The 26296-nt window shown below is 38.2% G+C and overlaps 1 protein-coding gene across 3 annotated transcripts in view; it reads left to right on the top strand.

Annotated features, from left to right (window-relative positions):
* The window catches only part of LOC124166355 (leukocyte tyrosine kinase receptor-like), a 550686-nt gene that overhangs the window by 352173 nt on the left and 172217 nt on the right, over window positions 1–26296 (top strand). For all 3 annotated transcript variants that reach the window (XM_046543833.1, XM_046543832.1, XM_046543834.1), the window contains exons 11-14: window positions 953–1000; window positions 4003–4162; window positions 6708–6855; window positions 10194–10367. In XM_046543833.1, coding sequence (XP_046399789.1) covers window positions 953–1000; window positions 4003–4162; window positions 6708–6855; window positions 10194–10367 — 530 coding nt within the window. The remainder of the gene's footprint in view (window positions 1–952; window positions 1001–4002; window positions 4163–6707; window positions 6856–10193; window positions 10368–26296) is intronic.

Below are 26296 nucleotides of genomic sequence, written 5' to 3'. Positions count from 1 at the left end.
TTCATAGCATCGTCAAAGAAAATTACTGAATGACTCACTTCATTATTCAATTCCAATGTTGGTTGGGAAGGTGAGGGTAGAGCTCACCCCAAACAGAGCTAAGGGGTAGTGAATCTTCACACGGGTCAATAACGGTGCACCCTGAAAATGTTGATCTGAACAGAGGAGCTTAAAGTGAACACCGGAAGTGTAAGGCCTGGTCTTCCATTTTTGTCTACGATTTTTTTCATTCCTCTTATTTTTTTTCATGTGTGATGTGTGGTCTGGACATCTGGATCTTGTCTTCTTGGGTGTGGTCGTTATCTTGCGTTTCTATTCATAGTTTATCAACCTTTTTCCATTTATTTACTCTCAAAGAGGTCTGCAAACTTGACTAAAATAGAGGTTATGATATTTCACCAGAATTTATGATCCTGGCAGAGGCAGAAGCTATTTTAGAGGGCTATGACAAATTATGTGATTCAAATAGTGCTATGTCAGCTTAAAATTCTCTCTAAAAAGTTTTCACTTTATGTCCAAAATCCTTTATATCCAATTTATTTGGATTGAATTTTTAGTATTTTTCTGTAACCAAGAGTCCCATATGCTCTGCGTGAGATATCTCTGTAATTTTAAATCAGTATAGGTTTTTTATGAACCTGATATTTCAATCAAACAAACGATTAAGCGAATGATTTAAACATCTTTCCCTTTAAATGCGGTATTTCGCGTTTGGAATGGATTTTTAATATTTACTATTATATGTACTCTCATTATGTTCCTTGTGAGATATCTCTGGAAGTTTACATTGATACGTTATTGATGTTCCTGAAATTTCAATTTAACACTTATGGTAATTCCTATGATTTTTTTATGTGCTAACTGTACTGTACATTTTTTGTACGACCTTTTGTTAAGTACAACATGACTTTACTTATGCCTCATTGTTAATTCTTTTCCTCTTTCATTGCAGGTACACCAGTGACGCCAACACCTAACCCAGCCTTCGCTAATGCAACATGTAAGTTTATTTCCTCATATTCTCTTGAACGATTTCCTAACCTAGATCATTTAGACATGAATCACTTTTTCTATCATGTGTAATGATTTCCTAGCTGCACTATGCCCGGATACCTATAAGGAAGTCATATTAGTTGGTTTTCAGCTGTATTTTGGGGAACACAATTGGTTTTATCAAGGAAAATACGTAAGGACAAGCATAGCAAAAGTTGTTTAATGAAAAGATAAAATATCAATTGAACCCCTGCTTTTACCAGTTTAATTGTAGAATTCTTAAAAAAAATCAGAATGTCTTCAGCTGGAGAAATTTGAAGGATAATGGAATCGAGGCATTATGATTTAAATTAGAGGTAACATCATCTAAGTCCAATCGGAATAAAATTTTCAACCAAATAGAAATCAAGCTCATGGAGTTAAATTTATCACCAATTTAAACATATTAAACATACATAAATCATTGCTAATTTTACGAATATTTGTCATTAGTTAGGAACGAGATTGGGAAGCACAGGAAGATTAACGGGTGAATAAATTAATATTAGGGTAAGGAGAGAAACGTCGACTACCAGGATTCGAGGTAAATTAACATATCAAATCATCAAATGCTTACAATTACTGCGGATTCAGTTTTATGAAGGCATAAGTGATTTTTTGAGTCTATTGCAAGGACAAAATGCAGCGTTTTCTTTTGCTTCATCTGTAAATTAAAAATTGTCGAATGAATAAATCATTAGGTCAACCAGTTCGATCCAGTTTTGCACTGTTGAGTAAAAATTAGTTTAAAAACCCCCTAAATATAAATATCCCTTAAGTGCTTATACTCCTGCCAACAATTTTGGAGTAGCGCACTCTTTTTCGGCAACATTTTTCAATTCCATGCACAGTTATATAGGTTGGTATATTCGGGGAAAGGATTAGTCTTTATGAAAACGTTTGATTGAACTTTGGTCAAAACATACCACATTGAATACATGTTATAATGCAGGATACTCGTTTTAACTGCTATGAATGCTAGGATTTAAGACTTAAGACTCAATTCCAGGAAATTTGAGGGAAAAAACCAACGCACACATCTCTACAAGTCATCACTGAGCGCTGGTGAAATTTCCCGAGATGCATAATTAAAGCGAATTCTCATTTTTTTCATTATATCAAGCATTCGTATTCAGGATGGACGTACGCATCTCTTCAAATGGAACCTCTCGTTGGGCCCTTTTACCGTAGGAAGGTCCTGCAATGGAATTCCTGCGAGATAACGAGGTCGATCACTCTTCTTGCTCCATCCACATCAGCATACCTTCCCTGAGAGGGAGATAAAGAGCTGTCTCATCACGAATTCAAACCCTTTTGCATCACCCTGATGAAAGGAGCTATCCCAGCGCCCTCGTCAGGAGCCAGTCTGGGTTGACATTTTGATGACTTACTCGTGTTGCATTTATTTTTTAAAGCTTGCGAGTCGCAGGGATCACACTGAGGCTCTTTATGAAGGACGTGCATGTGGGTGCATAGATTTATACTTTCCACATATGCAGGACTTAAAGGGATGCAAAGTAAGGATTATTGGAGCCTAGAAAATGTAGCACCATTTTTTGTGTCCGCTCAGAATTTTTATACTGAAACATTCAATGTTAAAGTTACATTTAGTGCTTAGTATTTTGAATAAAGGAATGTACAAGCCTAAGCTCCGTTTTATTCTTGGCTACGGTTTGATTGATAGTAAGTCTGGAGCTGAATTTTTTAGAAGCTCTGAAAAAATGTTATGCAGAGCTTGAATTAATTTTTACATTTCATATTTTTCATTAATATTTTCTGTTTAAGTCGATTCGTTTTGTCAGCCTTAGTGTATCTAAAACTTAGGTGGCGATAAATCATATTTAAGTGTCACACACCCTCCCCCCTCTCAAAAGATATATCGTCGAAGCTCTAAATTGCCAAGCTATTCTTGCGAAATTTCGGAGATGTATTAAGTTTTGGGATTCTTTTTAAAAATATGAGTAGCTTCTGCTATATGTATCTAATTTTGAGTGGTGGTATGAATTCTATTGTTTTTATCATGCTAATAGGTTTTTCTGAAGATATCCTTGAATGGTATTCTACAACAGTACGTAAAGGTTTTCTTTCAACAGATTTAGTAGTTTTTTTCGTCTTTTGAGTTTTCAGTTTTTGATTTTAGAATGATGAGAGTTTTCAATGTCTGTGAAAAAAATAATTTCATCCGTGAACTTTTTTTCTATTCCAGTATTTACGAAAATGCAGACCTCTGGATTTAAGTATAAAATTTTCCCAGGGATTGACATTAACTTCAATTAGTCATCATGCACACATATTGCTAATCACGAATTAGTAGAACGGTTGGGAAAATAAAAAAAATACGTCCCAGTTTGTTATTAAATGCCATTAATGAAACATAAGTAATTCAAACAGTTCGAAAAGCAGTGAAAGGATTAGGAATGCATATTCCTTGTTTATAAGTTTATGACGGTTCTGCGTAAAGATTTTAAGCATTCCATGCCTAAGTTTTGCTTTTATAAGTTATTCAAGTATGTATAGGTTCATCAGGTGATAGCCTCAGAAGTAATTGAGTTAATTAATTTGAAAAAACACCAAGAACTTCGCAAAAGAAAAATGAGTAAAGAGCTGGTCAGTGATTCTTAAATTAATTAAGAATAAATCATTTGAAATGATTAAGTAAAGTTAGTGGAAAGTTCAGAGAACAGATTAATACTGTAATGAAATAAACGAAAGCAATTAAACCGGAGAATAGACTTAAAGTGTCGTAGTTTAAGACCGTAGTCGTAGCTGAACATTTGAGTTCTCTCGAGGGAATTTCTGTTTCATTTCCCTCACAGTATTCCTCTACTCGTCCTTTTGCACGGCCTGCTACTTTCATGCGTCCTTGTCGTCTCCTCCTTTCTAGAGACCGCGTCTCATCTAGTATTCATGTGAGCTCATTTCTCCTTTTTTCCTGCTCTCCCTTTTTCCCCGCCCGTGACCTCTGAATAGTGCTGGAGATCGGGACGTGCGGCGTCAAGGGGAGGGAAGGGCCGAGGCCTGAGGATTGCACGGCGGAGACCATCGGCACGGCCCCCGTGGTCGTGCTCACCGAGCCCAGCTTCCTCGCCGGCGTGCAGAAGTGGGTCGTGCCGGAGGCCGGTGTATACACGTAAGTCACATGTTGCATATCCGTCTTAATTTTTACTCCCCAGTCATTTGTATGTGAGATTTCACTCGCTTTCATTCGTTTGAGGGGATCTGTCCCGCCCAGTGCGCAGCGAAGGGGAGGTTTCGGGGGTGAAACCTCCCCCCCCCCCCCCCAGAGCTCAGAGAAACTTTTAAGTTTAATCCATTTAACTTGAATCAATTAATATTACTTATAGAATAAAGTAAGGATTAATAATATACCCCTCAGAAAGCCGTACAACTCACCATTTTGAACTATTTATCATAAAAATTTCTTGGGGAGGGCCCCGCACCTCGCGCTCACCCTGGCAGGCATTCCTTACCCCTCAGACACCCAGTATTAGTTGCGCCGCCTAAAATCCCCCTAGCCTAAATTCCCAGCTGCACCTCTGGCCCCACCAACCAGACCGCTCTTACAATTTTATTTTGCCGTTTGTTTCTTAAGGATGTGTTTTTTTGGTGACATCCAGTACTTAAGGCAGGGGTCTCTAAACTATGGCCCGCGGGCAACATCCAGCCCGACACATAATTTCATCCGCCCCGCCAAATAAATCCCTGTGTGTTGGCTTAAAAAAAATTATAACCGCACGGCTGATATTACCGAATTATTCAAAGCTGGGGAATTATTGAGACCTATTTGAATCTAACTAATGAGGAAATTTGCCTGATGATCATTTGAAATTAATTCTTACAATTGCCTCATCCAATTTGGAAACTGATTTTAATGAAATTTTGAAGTTAAAACGACAGTATCGTTCGTCTTACTATTTTGGTTACGTAAAACTAGGAATCTTTTTAGTTTCGGCAGGAATGTTTTTAGTTTACCCTCATATTTTCCAAAAAGATAATTTTAATTTTTTAAATATATATACTCTAATTTTTGAGGAAATTAAATAACGCACTGATTTGTTGTTTTTTGTTTTTTTTTCTTCGGTCCGCATGAATGTGGGAAATATATAATGTGGACCTTACATTGAAAAGTTTGGAGACCCCTGGATTAAGGGGACGGGGTTGGTGTGGTAGCTAGAGTACTGGCTTCCCACCCAGTGGGCTCGGGTTCAAATCCCGACGGTGGTAGAGAATTTTTCAGAGACTTCCCCGATTCCTGTTTGAATGATGTGTTGAGGACCATTCAAGCGCAACGTTCCGTCTATCGAATGGGATTTCACATGTGATCTCCTTGGCGCATTTCGATTACAGCAGTCTAAGACTTAAAATTCTTTTTTAATTATAAAGAGATGTATATTAGAGTTGTATGGAAATAATTTCCTTGCCTCAAGAGATTTCCCGTTTATTCACAACACTGTAAATATTATAATGCCACAGATAGTTGAAAAATTCCATTTTCAACCACAATATCAAAAGATAAAACTCGGTATTATTCTCTTCTTCTTCCATTTTTCTAGGATAGGCGAATCTGTTTCCGCTATAGATAGCTCTCGTTGCCCTAATGACGGCACGAGATCCAATCCTAAATCCTTTCCTATCCATATGCCGGAGACGTTTTTTTATTCACCATGGAATAAAGTGTTAAAAAAATGAAAATGAAACTGCATGAACCAGTGTATTTGTGCGCAGTCACGCACACGAGTGCAATGCTACTTACACCGAACTAGAACATTTGCTGTGAGGAATAAAAAACATTTAAGCTAATGGGGATTTGAATGCTATTTCCTTTCAATTACAGATGGCACAGCAATGTAAATTGTGCCATAGCTGACCGGAAATCGAAATATGTGGTTTCGTTTTCCGGTCAAGTAAGATGTTTTTTTTCCGTATTAAATTTCATCCTTCTATCTTATAAGTGTAGAGTTCATTTAAAGACAAAAAAGATTTTTGAATGAATATTTTCACAGCTTCTTTTATCAATATTGGTGGTTGCTTTCGGCAAATGATGTGTAGGTAACATTATCTGCTCGACAATTCACTCCTCCCACTGGTAGCGTTTTTAAGAGAGAAAAACATTCCTCTTGAAAACGCTCCCAGTAGGAGTAGCGAAACGCCGAGCAGATAATGTTACCTGCGCAGAATTTCCCGAAACCAACCACTAACATTGAACGAACAAGATTCTTAAAAGTAAGATATATAAATATGAAAATAATGAAATATTATCGCAAATATCATTTCAGTGTCATTTCATGACTTCCTGGATACCTCTCAGACAGAGAATGTTGATAATTTTTTAAAGTCAAATAATATGAAAAAATAACGGCATCACTTAAAGCAACTATGATCGCTGTCGAATTCTAGGTTTGTTTAATCGAAACTTTAAGCTTGTACGTGTTGGATGGGTGTCTATTATTGATAATCTAGGTTTATTTTAGAACATGTTGAGCATTCCTTAGCTTCTGGAAACAGTTGAATCACATCCCTACCTCCCTATCAATTATTATCTTTTCCTGCCAGTATACTTTGCTCAAATATTTGCTCAAGTGTGCGCAAGCTTTCAATGCATGATCCCTCGCTATGTTTGTATGCTCATAATAAATCTCTTTTTCTTCCCTCCTTCCCACGCCAAATGTCAACAGGATTGTAGCCCGGGGAGCGAGTGGAGGAAAAGGATCTGACGGTGTTGGTACGAGCCTTGGATCCACAGTCAGGGGCGTGCTGGAGCTCAGGGCCGGCGAGCCGCTGTACTTCCTCGTTGGCCAGGAAGGAGTGAATGCTTGCACCAAGGTGAGTTAATCCCCATTCGGTATTCGCTAAATACGGGTTGTTCCAGGAGGAATCTGCAATACTTCAGGAGGTGGTAGGAGAGACAATTATAATTAGTGCCTGGATAATATGTAGGTACCGCCACATATTTAATCTACACATGATTTATCCAAGGGTTCTTCCAATGCTGACCATTTCGAAAATAAATTGCAATAAGTGGATCAGTGAATCGATGATTTGATGTGATCCAATCCAATTGCATTATTTATCAAATTCGTGTATTCCGTGTTTTTTAAATGCAACCTCATGCTCTATTCTTTCATATCTTCTGTATACATGCTTGCGTTTTTAACTAACAAGTTCTTAATCAATGTGTCAATAATTCTCTCGGACGCTGCTAGATGTCACATGTGTCCCGGGGAGGGTCAAATTAGCTAAAATGGGCGACTGCCACTTAATATTTTCTGGGTACTTGCAGCAAAATGAAATGATAGACTGACCTCAACTAATAGGCACTAATTTTTCTATTCGACTAACACATGTATTGACATGAAATGATAAATTAAGCCTTATTGTGTGCTCATCAGGTTAAAATTTCGCAGCATTGTTTATAAAAATGGGGTCGTAACTTCATAGTCACTAAATTTAGCAACGCATTTTTTAAACATTTTCAACAGTCGTTAAAATTTTCAACATTTTTATGGATGATTCGAACACTTTTCCGGCAAATGGAATGAATAAACTTGTTTCGTGTAAACATTATCCATCATATTTTAAATATTTTCAGCATTTTTTAAACATTTTCAACATTTTTATGGATGATTCGAACACTTTTCCGGCAAATGGAATGAATAAACTTGTCACGTGTAAACATTTTTCAACATTCTTTAAATATTTTCAACATTTTTTAAATATTTTCAACATTTTTGAAACATTTTGAACATTTTTATGGATGATTCGAACACTTTTCCGGCAAATGGAATGAATAAAATTGTTTCGTGTAAGCATTTTCAACATTTTAAAAATATTTTCAACATTCTTTAAATATTTTCAACATTTTTTAAATATTTTCAACATTTTTTAAAGATTTTCAACATTTTTATGGATGATTCGAACACTTTTCTGGCAAATGGAATGAATAAACTTGTCTCGTGTAAACATTTTTCAACATTTTTAAAATATTTTCAACATTCTTTAAATATTTTCAACATTTTTAAAATATTTTCAACATTTTTTAAACATTTTCAACATTTTTACGGATGATTTGAACACTTTTCCAGCGAATGGAATGAATAAACTTGTCTCGGGTTTCCTTGCCAGCAAGAAAATCTAAGGCAGCCGACGTATCGGGTTTCGTCTCGTCACACATTCTCAAGGGTACTGATTTTGAGTACCCTTGAGAATGTGTAAGTAAAAGTTTGAGGTGACCGTTGAACCTCGGCATTATGTGGGGCGCAATTGGTCTAGTCCTGATGCCGAGCTTCAGCGGTCAGTTCAAATTTTTAATATGAGATTATGATAATAAATATAATATGGGCGATATTTAACTAAATTTTAGATAATTTTTGCTGATATCATCCTATAAAATTTGTATTTGCAATGGTACTTTAAGGGAATTCTAAATTCCCATTCAATATTGCCTAATATTGTAGCAAATTTCCTTCAGTCGCTGTATATATCTGTAAATATTTTCTTAATTCTTCGGATTTTAATTTCAAATTCCCGTAATGTGCGGAAAAATTTATACATTTGTTTGATAACCCATCCGATTTAAGTATGTAAATTTTCTTAACAATGAGCCCAGCACGGAGCACGAGAAGCTTATATGTTTTATGCATGCTTAATCGTCTGACACAGTGTCCTTGAGCTCAGCAGTTTCCTAAATGACTATGATGGTTGGTTTAAGTCTTGCCAAAATAGTGGAGAAATGAGACGTCACAGGGTGTGGCGGATTTTTAGTAAAGATCCTGCATTGCAAGGAAGGTTTACAATGTGGCTGTGACGTTTATCATCGGAGCAATCAACGTGTGATTCCAAATCGATTAGTGAGGAAGTGAAGGGGTTGATGAATGGTGAATGGATAAGTGCATTTGCGTTGGGGGGAGATTGTGAGCTAACAAACAGCCAACAGCTTAATTGTTTGTTTCCAACCAGAGACATTACCCGCTGCCGTCTCCATCGATGATTGCAGGGGAGAAAATGAGGGGAAGTGTAGGTAGACGCTCGTCAATGCAATTGTTGTGCGATTTGTGGAAGTCAGTTAATATTATTTTTAACCATAGATTGGTGACTAACAAACCGGCAATTCCATCATTCTGATGGGGCACGGGAAAATAGTTGTGTTGCAATCCATATTCATAACTAGCTTCCTATTTAAAGCTCCTTCTCAGCTTATGGAATCGTTTCAGGAATCGCTTGATTCCTGAATCGCATGATAAGTGACAATACTAAGAGGTAGCACACACAGTTTACGTGCTTCGAATAGCTATTTGCTACCAATCGTATTTTCAACATCTACCTCACCATAATCTGTGCGTGGAGGTAGTTCTCAGTATGGCTTTAGTAGATTCCCTGCCCGATGTACGCAGATTTTTATTCTTTTTTTGATTTTTTCTGTTTTATGATTGATTTAATGGCTTTTCCGCCAAAAATTATCATTTTCGGATTCAGGAGATTTTTTTGAGTATATTGAAAAAAAAAACTGTTAAAAGACCCGTGTCATCCTGCGACTTAATTACCTTACGCGCCGAGCTTTCCTGGCGGCGAGGTGAACGATTTTTTTACCTTCCTGGTTCGGCAACACGTCGTAGCACCGGCTTGAAGCTAATAGACTTCACATATGCCACTATTGCTGCTCTTGACCATATTTCTCAATTTACTTTGCCGCTTTATTCCATCAAATCCCTTTATTATACTGCTTTGTAATTGATATTAACACATTAAAGATTGTTTTTTTTTCGAACTTACCCCTGTGACAGGGCATGTTTCCCAGTAAGTTTCTTGTTTTGCAGTCAAAATTAATTTAATTACTAAATAACTTACGAAAACCCAAAAGCAATCGAGAGTAATATGTACATTGTCTACTAATGCAGTCAGTGCTTAGATAAAGTAGTTTCGATATATCATTACAGGTGACATGTAATTACAGACTGTAGGAAATACGAGTTAACTCGAGACCCGTCTGCAATGTGGTAACCCAGGGAATTTTAAAATGTTGACTGAAAGCGAGGGAAAAGTCTGGAAAATTTAAAGTTTGTATGAGATTTATTTTTCAAACCAAACCTTGAGTTGAATCACTGAATGATATTCTTGCTGTTGATGAGCCTGAGTTTCTATCATTACGGTATTCTCATCCACAGAACTTCGCCGGGGGCCTTAGCTACCGACGGGATCCTCTATCGATGGGCGTGGCCTGCAACGCGGCTATCAAGACCTCGTTCTCCACTAGACCCAAGAACCCAATAAATGACATTAAGCAGATGACCTTCGTCGGAGGAGGGGGCGGTGGAGGCGGAGGCACGTTCGTCTTCAAGGTAAGACTTACTTTTTTCCGATAAGCGCGAATGACTAGCAGTGCCAACATGTTTGTTCCAAAGCAAGGTTGACTGCAGCGCTGCCGGTCGTTGCCTTGTCGCCTGTTGTTGTGGCGCTGATGCCGGTCAAAGAGTTGTACTTGTTGCTGGTTGCTTGGGTTTTGTAAAGAAGAACCACTGCAGTGGGGAGACAACATTAAATAGTGGCTTATCTCCCGTTTAGTGGGAAGGCTATTTTTGGTCCGTTTTTGCTCGTTTAATGCGCAAAGCTTTACGCAATGTCGAGCTACAACGGTTGGACCGAGTCTAAAATGCCAGTGCAGATATTCTGTATCGAACGCATCACCTCTATTCCCTATAACATTTGGTACAAATGATATGTATCCGAAAGTGTGACTGCGCAAAATACAGACTGGCTGACGCGTTACAAATTTAATGCATAAAGATTCTCAAGTCCACCGCTTGAATTATTGTCGCTCCGCGAGCATTAAAATCGTATTTCAAAATCGCCGATTGCGGCCCTTCAAGACATCGATTCCCACTTTTCACGAGGAAATACTCGGCAGTAACACTGATACCTCCACTTCACAAACGCTCTACATTCGCCCACGGAATCGAATCCGCTCATCTAGAAGCCCTGGTAGTACTAGATGAGTATGCATTATATTAGTATATTTGAGATTAAAAACTATATTCAACAATTACTCTACGAAAAATACTCTTATTTTTTTTATAAAAGTTATAATTTTATTATAAAAGTTATCATCATGTAAATATTTATAAATTATATATTGAAATATAAATTTTTTTACCGTTTGTATTAAAAATCTTGTCTATTTTTTAAGCGCCTGGGAAGCGCCGTATTTGATTCCCCCTAAATCCGCCTATGCCCGCTTGGATTAGTTTACCCTATCCAGGCCTGGTTGTGTTTGCGTGTTTCCTCTCGGGATGTCGTACTGCATCTAAATGGTGACGAATTTTTGGTTTCTTGTGGTAATGAATTTCTGGTAACTTACACTTGAATAAAATGAATGGTTGAAGGCGTAACTTTATAGTACGTAGTCACACATATGACGAGATATAAAGTTAGTATATTCCATACTTTAAACCATAATTTCCGACTTCGGCTAACCTTGAAAGTAATTTCTGTGCAGTTAAAACGTAGGTCGGAAATTAAGTTTTAAAGCAGTTATTATACTGAGTTGATATTTTTTCGAATACCGTAAACTAATATCTCATAATTTTCAGGGTGTATATGGTAAAACTATGTAAACATTCAACTGTGCCTTTGATGTAAAAACTTCACCTTTTAAAATACTAGGGAAAATTTGCATATGTGAAGTGCGATTAAATGTTGAGAAGAGTGTACTATTTACATCCTAAAAATATCAATGTTATAGCACGAGTCATGAAAATACATGGTTGAAGTGATGCGTTTCATAATTGCGATGCAATGGATCAGTGACAGCCCAACCATATTTGAAGCCAACAACTTCGCAATTCATCTGCCTCTGCGAAAGTTCACCAATCATGGCGCTAAATTGAAAAGCACAGGAAACTGGATCTCTTTTGAGCATATTTTCAAGGTATTACGTCATTAGGATTATTTTTTTCTTACGAAGATCAGAACTGGGCTTCGTTGCGACAGTTTGCGTGATACAAAAAGCAATTATTCTCACTCGCATTTTCAGCAACAACCTCACCGCAATGTATGCGTAAAGGTAGTTCGCACAAGAGCTTGATGCATGGAGTTTTTAATACAAATGGTGGATTTCAATTGGTTTTCAGCTTTGAGTTCAGCGATACATTTCAATTTTTCTTGTTGAGTATATATTTTTGTGCATAAATATCCATTAATTACGCGTATGTACAGTGTATTAATAATCCAGACACAACTTAATGCTAGAAATATATCCCACCGAAAGGCATGTGAGATTTGAGCAAATTTGTTTCAATAAATTTTAAATTTCATGTTTCCCATTACCGCCTTATTGTGCTTGCGTTTTTGGTAATTTGTATGTTCGTACTTTATGCCGTATGTTATTTAAAATCTTTCGAGTGAAGAGTTTTTCAGGTTTATTCTGATTAATTTATTGCATATCTGTTAATATTTGTTACTGGAAATTTGACCTCTCAAGACCGGTTTTAATATGTGTATTGAGTTTTATTCAGATGAAAGCGATGCTAAATATATTTAAAGATACCTGCATAGTGTATATTACACAGAATGTATTGAAACCAATTGTGAAAGACAAATTTAAGTATTTTTGGGCAGTTGCTGTTAAATTTTAATTTACTGAACTTCGAGTAGATACTTCGATGCCCAGAAATACAGTCTTGATTCCAGGCAGAATGTTATGCTTGTCGCTAGAGAAGACAGTGATGTGGATCGATGAAGTAAATTTTTGCGTAAGGACATCTAAAAGCACTCCAAAATTTCGTCTTTGGATGGTTAAAATGGTATAGTAATGAAAAATCTTGCAATTGATCTTCAATTTGCGCACAAATACTAATTTTAATAAAAATTACAAATATCAACAAACTTTATATTTAATTCAATATGTGCAGGACGCAATTTATTGTTTTAAAAGGGTCATTTGCTTAGCTTTCTAATAAAATCAATCTTTCCAATAAAATCAAGAGTTTGAGTTATCAAACTAGGTCAAAAATTTGCGAATATCTGTGAGAAGGAAGTTTTTTATCTTTCAAATCAAAATTTTAATACGAATTTTTTGCGACATTTTATCTTGCTCCAACTACCCAGTGGAATCACCAAGCTTGTTCAATACGAACCTGTAATCAATACGAGACTCAGGATCTATAACTCCTTTCTTCAGCGTCACCCATTTTTTGCTATTCACTTTTTTCTTAGGTTTCCTCCTCAGGTTCTTCATTGGTTTCGGCAGTTGTGGAATTTTTTTTTGTCCTTCGAAATAGAATCGCACGCCAACCGCGGTAACCACAAAATCTGTGTCGGATTGTAATTTGAAATCGAAATCTCTCACGCGTCGACTTCGGTGGCGAGACAAGTTTTATGGGATTTAATTCAGTTCCCTCTGCGCTGCCGTCCAATCCTCCATTGCTTGCGACTCATTCCATGGCTATTTTCTTTTTTATCGAAAGCGATTTTATTCTGCACAAGATGTGAGGAATATATTAGTTCTGAGTTCTCCCCATAGCTCTCTCCCTTTCTCCTCTGCGTGAGAATCTCCAGGGGTTTTCTTACTTATTCGCGAAGCAAAGAATTAAAAAAAAAAACACCAGGATTTGCCTGAGCGTTCATCACGTCGCGAACATATCCTGACCTACTTCTGTCGTAACCCGCCGTTCCTTTCGGTTTTCCCGATATTCGAAGGTGATGCAAAAAACATCTGACTATCTCGGATCGCGATGGATGATTTGAAAAGGCATTGCTTGGAGAGGAGGGGTTGAAAATCTTTTATTTTTTTCAATTTCGCACATTTTGGGGTCTCTGGGTACCGCCGTTATTGTTCCAGAAGCAGGAAGTGATGTTTGTTTCCATTCCATTGATAAAAATAAATCTGAAAAAATATGCCGTGCATTTGTTGTACTTGGATATGAAATGTAGATTGAGTAAAAAAAATGTTGTTTTCGAAGTGTCACAAGGTCTGTGCTGGCAGTGCGGACCGCAGCAGTTTATAAATCAGATGCATCAACATACAATGGAGGACTGAGAAACATGTTGGTGTAAGTCAATTTCTGTTTCCATTTCCATGGCAACCGACTCAAAAATAGTGGATCTACGTGGAAATACGATTGTGCAAGTCATAGCTACACTTGGGGCCGCCAGGTAGCAGCACGTACTGGGAGTCTTTCGCACAGTTCCAGCTTCTTAGCGAATTATTATTTAATTATTGCATAACTTTGATTTTTGACTTGCACCAATATGTTTATAAGTCCTCCATATCACTCTGAAAGGCAGCTACAAAGGTGTTTGGCAGAGGGTTAACCATCACCAAAATGTACCAACGGATTCAAATTTACTTCCAAGAGCATGCACTACGCAACATGTACGCGATGTATGGCTCATCTAATTAATCTGTATCCTATTTATGACAGTAATCTGCCTATGAAGCTATAATACGCAAAGTATGCTGTTACAAATGCTAGGAAAATTGAGTAACATGCATTAAGGAATAATTTAAGTTAGCTAAAACTACCTCTCAACTAACCGATTTAATAATAATAATAATAATAATATAATTTTATTCCACTCATATGCAATTATATTAAAGCAGAAAACCCTTTAAGAATGGTGGAATATATAGGTACCCTTTGTGAAATCGTTTTGCCTTACACTGTTCATACGGAACTGGTGCTATCAATACATGACAAATAAATTTCTTTCTTTGAATTCAGTGAATTTTTTCTTTTTGTATGCATTCAATTTTAATATTCAGTAATGTACACGCACACAATACTAATACACATGCTAAATAACTTGCTTTTAGAAACGCATAACTATTACATACATACGTAAAATATACCTTCCATCGAGAACATTTTATGCTACCTTTCTTAGCAAAAACGCTACTTCCTCATAGCGCATACGCCATTTTTAAACAGCAGATATAAATCCCCATCTTTCCTCCTTCTTTGCCACATTGATTGGCAACATACTAAATAATTATGGCACCAAGGATTGATATGACTGTCGAGTTCTAAGTCCCAACGCTGCCGTTAGTCTCCCATCGATCTTGGAAAAAACTACATTCTAAATGTATCTGCTCTACAGTCTACATCTCTATTTTTATTGCATTTAAATTGTACTAAGTGAACATACGATGATAACGACAAACGTGCTTTTTTTCGCGTTTCACTTACTATGAAAGCTGAAGCCAAAATTGAAAACGCGGAAGCGATGTCAAATTCGTTTGATTTAATTGATTTGACTATGGCCTGAGTTAGTGACAGAGAAATTTCGGTAAAAATCGATTTTTCGAGAAATCGATTTTTAATCGAATGAAAAGCTCGACTTATCGACATTAATCGAAATTTGAGCCAAAAGAGCGATTAATCGAAAAAATCGACGGGTCTTTTAACATTTTAGTTTTGGAATCACAGCTTGAAACCATTCGGCTTCATGAAAATTTTTAAGAAAGATCAGCTGATTGAGATTCTCTCTTTATGAACGAGGGCGTGCCTTTCTAATTTTTCTGGTATTAGAGAAAAGTCTTTCACATGCATGGTCCAATGGGACGGATGCAGTTATCATAGTGACGTTAGCTGAGATCAAACAAAATGATCAAGATCGGAGTGGAAAATTCGAGTTTAGATCGAAAGTCGAAGATCATTGCTCGATCTAAATTTCCTCGATCTTTCTTTCATAAACCTAGATTTTCATTTGTAATCAAAATCGATTTTTCCATCACCACATAGGGAAAGAAGTGTTCGAGAATAACCTAGCCTATGCTACTTTCCTTGCCCTCCAAAACCAGACTTTCCTTTCCTATCCACAATAAGGACAACTTCTTTTCATTCTATCCATAAATCATCTTGTCATCCCCCGTACCCTTACATTCTTTACTCTAACACGGTTTATTATTATTATTTATGAGTAATATTGAATTAACTGGTGCTTTTTATTCCAACGCATGTATTGGCTGCGGTTTTATAATTTCCTATGTTATTTGGACCCATATTTTCACTGGAGATATATGAAATAAATATTTAGCCTGGTGTGCGAAGATACTATCCCAACCAACATACCTTCGAGTCATCGCTTTTTTGCGTGGTACGAGTCAACATTCACTTTGAAATCCACTTTAACCCGGAAAAGGACGCGTGGGGTGCACATGACACCCCATGGTACTTCTTTGATACATTTTATGTCCATATTCGTATCCGTGTTGTTAGTTTTTATAACTTCGAGTCTTATGTATTTTGACAAAATACTGCCAGTAACGAACGAGTTATCGGAACGAGTTAAAGTGTCCTGGGGTGTCCCCGATACCCCATGCGCCCTTTTACGAACCTCTTCTGCGCCATCGGACTTTCCTGAAGCTTTTTTCATGCATGTCAGCTAATTATTTTTTTCTCTTTTAGCATGTAGAACAATTCATCTAGCATGTTTCATAAGATATCCCATGCCATGAAACCCAAATTTGTAAACTTAACGTCAAATATGTTGTCGAATCTAAAAGAACCGACATGGAAAACTTCAGTTGAATATTTTTCTCCCATTATCAATTTTATGATAACCGTGTAAAAGTATATAGTTAGAATCAATATAATTCGGTGGACCTATTTAAAAAATAACACAACATAGCTATATCATTCTAAGTAAAGAGAAAAAATATTTTCTTTCTCACCCCACGCGCCTTATAACGATACAATTCGCTTGAAATTTAAACTTGAAATTTCAAGTTTAAATTTCAAGCGAAAATTTCTTGAAATTAAACTTGAAATTTATGAGATAGATGTTTAGCCTGGTCTGCAAAGATTCTATCCCGACCATTCCTACCTTCGAATCATCGCTTTTTTTGCGTCGTTCGAGTCAACATTCGCTTCAAAATCCACTTTAAATGCTCCATCGTCCCTTTTTTTGTCAAAGGTCTGTCTGAAAAAGGGTTTTAAATTGGACTGCCGCTTCCTTCCTCGAATTCCGTTTATGAGCCCTGGTTTTTTTCCCCTTCTTCTCACTCCGTCGCGTGAGAGTAAACTCATTTCCATCGGGAGGAGAAAAAAAATGAGAAAGTCTGGGTCGTAATGTTTTCGACGCAGGTCCCGGGAATCATCCCGGCCGCGAGATGAGAATAACGGAGCCCTAAGGATCCTTATCCGCACACGCCAAATGAATCATTTCCTTCCTTCCTACGCGTATAATCGACCAGCCCCTCTCTCCCACACCCTTCCTATCTGAAGACCTTATCTCTAGGGACCTGTCCGGGGAATAATATCTCCATTCTTTGTCAAACCCAACCACTAAGTTTTTTATTATTATTTTTCTCCCCTGATATCCATCCTCGTGTCATTCGTTAAAATCTCATTATTTTTTTCTTTCATTTTTCCCTCTTTCTTCCCCATATCTTGAAATATATGTTCTACCCTTCAATTTATACCGTTAAAATAGTCCTTAAGCGAACACTATGTTGAAAATGTTCATGCTAACGCCATGCAAGTTATCAGGAGTTTTGAAATCATTCTTGTCTATACATATTGCAAATATTCATGGACAAGAATGATTACAAGAAAATTGGCTTATGACAAAGTTTTCGCCCAATTTTCATGCGTTGGTGTCGTCATTAAAGTTCCAGATCTTTAACTCTTCGTTGAAAACCGCTTATTGAAGGAAGGGATCGCTATTTGGAATGGTAGTAAAACCGAACCACTTGAGACCTATGCGAAAACCTGAGGAGTAGCAAATAAGAGATAACCTCCTCGGCAGGATTGTGCGACGTCATTAGTATATCTCCAAAAGAGTGTAAGACCTTGTTCTCATTTCTGTGTCAAACCCTACCTCCAAGTTTTTTTTTTCTTTTTCTGTCCTGAAATCCATCCTTATGTCTCATTCGTTAAAGTCTCAATTATTTTAATTTTTCAGATTTTTTCGTCCTCCTTCTTCTTCCCCATAACTAGTCCTGTTGCATTTCTTGATTAAATCTTTCGCTGCTCATGGTGATTGAAGAGAGATATACGGGTGTATGCCGCGTGATGCATCGGAATTTCCCGACGCGACGGAGGGAGAAAATGAAGAAATCTTGTAGAAGACTGGGTTCCATGCATCACTAATTCTCAGTCCGGTATCTCTGTTATATTTATTTTTGTTTTTGTTTTTCTTTATTCTTATGGCCATCTCCGCACCATTCCCTTGAAGAAGTGGCCGGCAGTTGGTCACAAAACGTCGGGACAATTCCGATACATCACGCGGCATACGCCCGTACGTCTCTTAAGTCCTATTGTGATTCATATATCTTCTAACATTCAATATATACAACTAAAATGGGGTTATAGCAAACACGAATTTAAAATTTTCATTCCAATGGCGTGAAATTTATCAGGAATTTTGAAACCGTTCTTGCGTATATATATTGTAAGATGCATAGACTGTATTTCAAATATCTTAATCTATGCAAATTGTTCACGTTGATTGCACCTGCGTTTCGAAGAGGATGCGTAGATTGCGACCAAAGTTAGAACATAGGTGCATCTCATGCTCTGGAACGTTGTTGTGCTGCTTTTGATTGCGTCCGATGCATCCTTTGCCTCGTTTTCTCATTACGGAGCCATGCGAGTGCCCTAGGCGCCACCTAGCGCCTATTCCACACGCTCTGTTCACTCTCCCACCTTCCGATAACATCCCTTTCACCTTGCCATGTTTGTGTATCTTTGTGCGCGCAGTGTGCTGGGTGATGGGCGATTAGGGGACTTCCAGTTCCAACACCGCCTTTTCTCGCGACTTCACTTTTCACAGGTAAATGGTTCACGAATAACCGTGCTGTCCTTGCATTCCGACAGATTGTTTCTTCTTACGTTCTTTCATATTTTCTGAGGTAATTTTTATTCCATATTTTGAGAGGTCAATATGACCATGAATTCCAAGTTCTAAGTTTCCCCTTCCCTGGGTACTGTTCTTCCCGAGCATCGCCGAGTGGCCGGCTAATAAATAAACACAGTACCGAAAAGAATTTGGCACCAGATTCTAACCCTGAAGACTCTGAAGATGGCATACTAAGCCGTCGAAACTTTTGGAGCAATTACCCAAAACCACACCTGGTGGCCAACCCGAGAATTATTCCTATAACTACACGCCAGAAAAAAAATTAAATTACGAACGGCCTTTTCTATATGTGCATACTGTCTCACAGGCCGTGTGTTATTTCAGTTTTGACCACTAATTTTAGTAACTTCGCCTCGAGAAAAATTCATGAAAGTTGACATAATTATGGAGAGAGGTCCTAAGTTTTGTTGAGTGTGGGCAAAATTTTACAATTTTGACCTCACAATGTGGTCCAAACCAAAATTTTTAATTTGCCTTATGAGTTATGGGGTTTCAACGTTAAAAAATCGAGATTGAAAAAAAGTCTGAATTTCATCGATCAAGATGTCAATTCTTAGAGTTTCGGACGCGAGCAAACCGAAAATAACACATTTATTTACGAAAATTCAACCGTTGACCAAGTAAGGTCACAGTCAAGGTCATAGGGGTGGCATAAAGAATGGCATACCAACAAAGGTGTCTGTCCATAGGTTTGTCAAAATTGTAAAATTTCGCTTACACCTAACCAAACATAGCACCTTTCCCCATAAGAATACCAAATTTCATGACTATTGCTCGAGGTGAAGTTACTAAAATTAGAGGTTAAAAATTACACACGACCTGTGCAACAGTCTGAAAATAAAACAATATCTGTTTGTTTGTCCGCATTGCGTTTCCATACGGCTCCACGGATTGCAACCAAAGTTAGTGCAGAGGTGCACTTCAAGCTTAAAAATCCCATAGAGTTACTTTCGATTGCGTCCAACGCATTTTTTGCGTCGTTTTCTCATGACCTTTTGTTACGTAACGCCATTCAACTTCTTCGGCTGTACAAACTGCTGGGTAAGCATACCCTTTGTCACGACTAATAAAGGAAAGGAAAAAACCCTATGTGGTCATGAAATCCAAGTTCGAAGTTTCCCACATTTATTGGTACTATTCATCCAGAGCAAAGCCGGGTAGCCTGCTAGTACCTTTTAAGGGGCGCAGGTGAGGAGATGCGCTCAGTTCTTCCCATCTTGAACTCTCTCATACGCCTTCAGTCACTTTCATCCTCCTAAATCCTCCGCTAATGAGCAAAACATCCCTCATCCTTTCTCCTTCCTCTTCAACGTCCCCACTCCATACCGTCGACTGTGTAGCCTTTCATTATTGTCGGCCCCCTCGTCTCCCCATTAAATGATTGCATAAAACTCACCCCAATGATTCTCCTCCTCCATCTGCTCACTCGCATTATTTCAACCCCCTACCTTCGTTCTCCACTCCCCCTCTCCTTGCCTCCCGTATTTGTTGGGGATTGCATTGTTGGAAACCCCATTTCAATGTCCTTCAACCAGTGTTTTTCGAGCGTTGTGAGCTCCTCATTGTTTCCTTGTGCCTCTTTGTTTTTTTTCCTTCAGTTGTCAAAACGAGCGGTTCCAAACTTTAATACCATCCAACTTCAACCCTCCCTTTGCATTTTCTGCTTTACATTGTACAATTTTTATTGTGTGGATCTCTCCATTTCCCGGGTTTTCGCCACGTTTCGTTGTCAGAGGTGACGACAGTTTCGCCAGGATTTCACCAGGCGTCTTCAGGTCGAAGTGATGCTTTCGGTGTTTTTGCCGCGTAGCTCTCCCTCCCCGTGGCCGCGGTGTTGTTGGCCGGTTGCTCTTGCTGCTGCGCCGTGATTGGTCGGATTTCTAAATACTCTCTTCCAGGCGTTCGTTATGTTGTATCTGTCTTCTCCATTGAAATTTTTAGGTGTTTTGATGATCTCTATTGTCTCCCTTATCAGCCTGTGGTAATACCTCTTTTGTGAGTAAACTTCTCTCGGGTTTCCCACCGGGTTAAAGGCTTCATAATGGCCGAAGTTTCGAGCTCCGACTCGGCGCTCATCATCAGGGCTACAGTAGCCCTGAAGTAGATGATGAGCGCCGAGTCGGAGCTCGAAACGTCGGCCATTATGAAGCCTTTAACCCGGTGGGAAACCCGAGAGAAGTTTACTCACATCATTCGCCGGGAAAACATCAAATCTTTCAATACCTCTTTTCCTTTGCGATGATTTTCGCTTCGTAATATATTATAATATGCCCAGGCTCGCTCCGAGCATGCTCGGCAGCTGCTGAGAGGTCGAATTTATTGTTATGTGTGGCCCTCTTGTGTTCATGTACGCGGATCGTCATGGATCCACATGACTCACCGATGTTCGATTTACCGCATGAGCGTATGCGATATACCCCTGCGCTGAATTTATTTGGAATCTTGTCTTTGGGTTTTGGAATAATCTGGTTTATTTTGTTCACGCATTTGAAATTCGCGCGCATTCTGAACGCCACGGAAGACTCCGAGACGACAATTTTTATTATGTTTTGTTAAATTGATATGTAAAATCTGTTTTAATTTACATCTGCATTCTACCCCGCAAAGAAGTCTAAATTTTTTAATCTGTAGATTGAGCAGGAAAATTTGAATATTTTAAATCATTCCTCTAGTTAATACGACGCATGTTCTTAATAGTCGTATTTGTTTACCTTGTCTCTCCATTTACATTCGTACAACTACTCTACAACCCCTTGCTGTAGGAGGAGCAGGAAAATTTCAGTCTTTTGAATCATTCACCAAGTTAAGACGATGCATTCTGTTAATAGTCGTAAGATTTTACCTACACTTTTTATCTAGATTCAAACATAACACCCTGTAACCCGGTTCAATAGGTGAGTGGCGGGAGGTGTTTGGTCACCAGCCATTTACCTATAAATGTAAACAATGGAAACGTACGTTGGTAGGTTCGCTAAGTTTTAATATGTATTTAAGTACTTATTTCCCGGAGAAAAATCAAATTCGTATACTCACAATATTGCTGTTATTATTGTTGAGGTAGGAAAAAGTGGATACATTTCGGCTATATTAGCAGCTTTAAATGATACATTTAATTTTATATCTGCATAGGTACTACTCGCTTGCCACCTGAATGGAGCTGTGGCGAGAGCTATCTAGACACCAGTCGGAGAGAAAAAGTTAGCCGCGAATTGTGTGAGACTTGACTGCCTGAGTTCGCCCAAGCATTAATTTCATTATCAAAACATTGACTTTTATGGCTATATTTTCTAAAAACGTCTAATTAAAAATCTAAAAATAGTTTTTCATGGCGATATTTTGTAAGAATATTTTCAGTACAAATAAATGTAAGTATGTTTCGGACACAAAGTAAATTCTTTCTTATAATAACGCAGCAATTTCAATTTGAGCGCACGTTCAAAATAACTTCGGTATTTCTTTGAAACACAAATGATTCTTATTGTGTCACAAATGATTCTTATTCCTTTCTAAGAAATAAAGAAAAAATGGCAATAGCAATTTAAAATACATAGTTCGCATGAGCCCTATTCGAAAAAGTATGTTCATCATTTTGTTTTTTGGTTCCCATGCGCATGAAGATTGTTTGGTCATGTCACTGTGTAACTGATGGGAGTATGCCTTTATTACGACTGCTCTGGAATCCAATCCCTTTTCGTTTTGTTGCATCAATAGCTAATGCTCGGAAGCCCGCGATCAGGTAACACTAAATATCCTGTCCAATTATTGAGGTGCGCACTCAATATCCGCCCATCCACTGTTGCCCGTAGCTAGAAGGGAATTAATGTGCATGCCTCATGATTCCTTTTGACTTTTATGAAGTAAACTATCCGTTTAATCTTCACATTTTCCATCATTATTACCAAAACTGATGCACTACTCCACCTTAATTTCCCCTATGAGCTTAATAATTCCACAAGGACTTAAAGAATAGTTAATGCATTGATAGGATTTGAGTTTTGTATGGTTTCAGGCCGGAGATATTAGATCAAAGTTTTAACGCCAGATCTTCATGACATCAGCCGATGTCCTATGGCGTTTTCCAATTAGCTGTACAATAAAACATTAGTTTATTCTCGTCAGTTCAATAGGCTTTTTATGAATGATAATGTCAAATCTCTCCCATGAGTTCTAATATGACTGCTTAATCTTCCAGGGCGTGTTTACGTGCTTTTTTCCGTTCTCCTGTAACTAACAAAAACTTCCATCCACAGCAATTCAACAAACGGATATTTAGTTTTACAAAAAATCTTCTCCGGGATAGTTTTTGCCATCAAATAAACACAAGTAATCGCTTAACGAATCATTATGAAATCTAGGCGTATTTATTTTTTAATAATCGTGACAAAAGTCATGCTTTTGATTTCATGTTTGCGCTCCTTATTTTTGTGGAGTAATTATTTATGGCTTTCATTGAAGATTAGCCAATGACATTGGCTTTAATAATATTGATTTTCTTCGATTTATAAATTTTATAAAATTCTTAAACATACAAATAGTTTACAAAGACTTTTTTCAAATATCCCGACTTATAGTCCCCCAAAACTTTTTTCGTGAGGAAAGCGTGCATGAAGCATTTATAAAGATACCCTCCCAACGGAACCCGTCGCCAGTGCCAAGGCCTAAAGGCTATACTGGTCAACATCACCAATTGTAAACATCTACATTAAGCTCATACAAAAATGTGAATTCGAAGTTCGTATAATGAAAAAATAGATGCTGGTTTTCTTTATGAAGACGCTTCCTAAGTGCAAAGAAAGTAAAAAAATAAGTGAGAGGAGCAGTTTTCGTAATGTTCTGGGAAAAAGCTATCCGCTTCGTTTCTCTCAGGAACAACGTTAATAGTTAAACGCGTTCGGGGATACTTCAGTCGGCTTGGTTTCTCTCTCGTTTACCAATTTGTGCCGTAAACTTGGGAGAACTGAGCCGCCTCTTGTTTTAAATATTCATCAATAGAGCCTACTTTCCCCTACATTCTCGTCTTAGGGTATTGTGGGTGGCGAAAATGATGGAGGGTTATTCACCAGTTACCCGCTCCCTGGTATACTTGCGGGCCTCGAGATGTTTACGATGCCATCGCCATATCGAGAAATGATAAGAGTTGATTCTATCCCATCTGCTACGTTATAAGACTCCCAAAGTTTTCCGTTATATCCAAAGTTTCTCCCATCTCACCATCCCTTACTACTTTAGTGATCGTATATCCTCGAAATATCTACATATACGTACTACCCCGCAAGCCACCTCAATTGGTGAGTAGAGGGGGCTGCTAGAACTCATGCGATTACACATAAAAAGGAAATGCTCTCACGAAATTACGCCTAGTGTTTATCATAGTCTTTTATCGTGCGGGGTACAAACGAATTCCCTTATCTATGCCGTTCAAAAAAATATCTCTCATAATAATTCGTTTCTGTCGGACCTGGAAATGTAGTGGCGTTCTGATATGATGTTCTCCGTGTCGATGTTAACTCTCCAGTGACTGTGCTTAGAAAACTTATGCGAACGACTGTGTGGGGTATCTAAGGTACACCATTTATAATTCATAAGGCGTATTTCAGTTTTTCCTGTAATTCAACACCATGGCTCTTATTTTTAACGATATAATGTCTTGTTTTGCGTCATTTATTAATACATTGTAGGCTACGTTTAGGTTTTTACCATGATTTTATCATGTAGAATATTGGCGTTATTGATTTTATAATATAATAACATTTATTGCATTCAACTTTTAACCCTGCTCTCATCTAGTAAACAAGTTTATTTTCTTCCCACCAATAGCTGTGCGGGGTTACTCAGTTACCCCACCAAGAAAAATTGATGTTTACAAAAACAATTTAAATGTAGAAAAATCATTCGTTGCCTAAAGAACGAAAAATTTGTTGAGCTCAAATACAACAAATATCAAAGTTACAAAAATGAAAAATAAAAAAAATATGCTACATTAACATAATTTGGGGCAATTGAGTTACCCCGCACTGTCGCGGAAGGGTTAAAGATATCCATTCTCGGTTGCTTAAGTAATCTAAGCTAGCCGCTCCCAACCTCATTCGTTTAACATCTTTGAAACGCTTTCTGCACACCTGTAGTAAGTTTTGACGATTCGCACTATGCACTTTCCTTTGCATTTTGTTAAGTTCACGGATTGTCTTTCTCCACCGGATCCATTGGGTTATATTTGTGCTAAATACCTCATCGAGCACCATAAATGCCTTAACTGTATACCCAATCAAATAAATTCATAGGATAGGGAAGAAAAGGAAAGGAACACAGCAGAAAAAGGACAAGGACAACGGTGCTGTGGTAGATGGAAAAATCGGAGCCTGAAAATGCGGTCTGACTGGGACTCGAGAACCCATAGCCTTTCGGTCGACAGACGAGTGCACTACCAGTTGCGTTACCAAGATTCTAAATTTTGTTAAGATTTCGGCGGGAATTTCCGCGAAGTACACTCTTTGCTTACGGTATACTTCTGTACGAAGTTTTATCTGTGGTTTCCGCGGCGTTGCTCCATATGAGTCCCGGCTTCCAGGTTAACACATGGAAAAGAGTCTTCAAAATTAATGACCTATCAGAGCCCACCTGAGATTCAACCAATCGGAACCGACCTCTCATCCCCAAAGTACCTATATAAGACGGCCAAATTTATGTATCACTACTTCTGACCTGAAGACACCAGCAGGATGGTTGTAGAAACTGTCGTCACCTATGGACTACTCAACGCGGAGGAACGCCCGGAAGCCGAGACTCATACTTCGTTCTTACATACGTCATACGTAATTCTTACCCACATCTATGAAGCAGGTTGGTAAATGATATTTATGGAGAATAAACCTTGTGTAGAAGCAGTACTATCACTTAATTTTAGCTGTCATGTCGTCACTGAGAGTCCACCAACTTATGGTGGGCTTCGGATCCAACTGTTTTGATTCTCCCCCACACGTGACTACTCCCCAATCGCTTGTTAGCGTCTCCTTCCTTCCCAATTCGGCCTACGGCGGCTCCGTTACACCCTCCCTTTTGCTACGAGCGTTTGCTGTCGCCATTTCACTCCTCTGACAAAGCTACGTGTGAACGCTACCGACTCCCCCATGCCCGGTAGGTTCATCAAAATTCTATCAGATGGGAGGAGGGGTACTCAAACCTTCCTCAGGGAGGGAGGGAGAAAGTGTAAGGCCCCTGGCTGAAAAGGGTCGATTGCACTGTAAATCCTGTCGGCAAACTCCAGCTCTTTTCCGCTTCGACCTAACGCGTGTATGTGCCCAGCTACCGGGTCGTGTTTCCACTCGACATTATATCTACTTCCTTTTTTCCTTTCTCTTCCCTCTTGTTCTGGTTCCCAGATAAAGCTTTTCATCTCTTTCCCTTTCCG

This window comes from Ischnura elegans, chromosome 10 (genome assembly GCF_921293095.1).
Source record: "Ischnura elegans chromosome 10, ioIscEleg1.1, whole genome shotgun sequence".
Lineage (NCBI taxonomy): Eukaryota > Metazoa > Arthropoda > Insecta > Odonata > Coenagrionidae > Ischnura > Ischnura elegans.
Note: the sequence above shows the minus strand (reverse complement) of the source record. Positions and strands in the feature narration are given on the sequence as shown.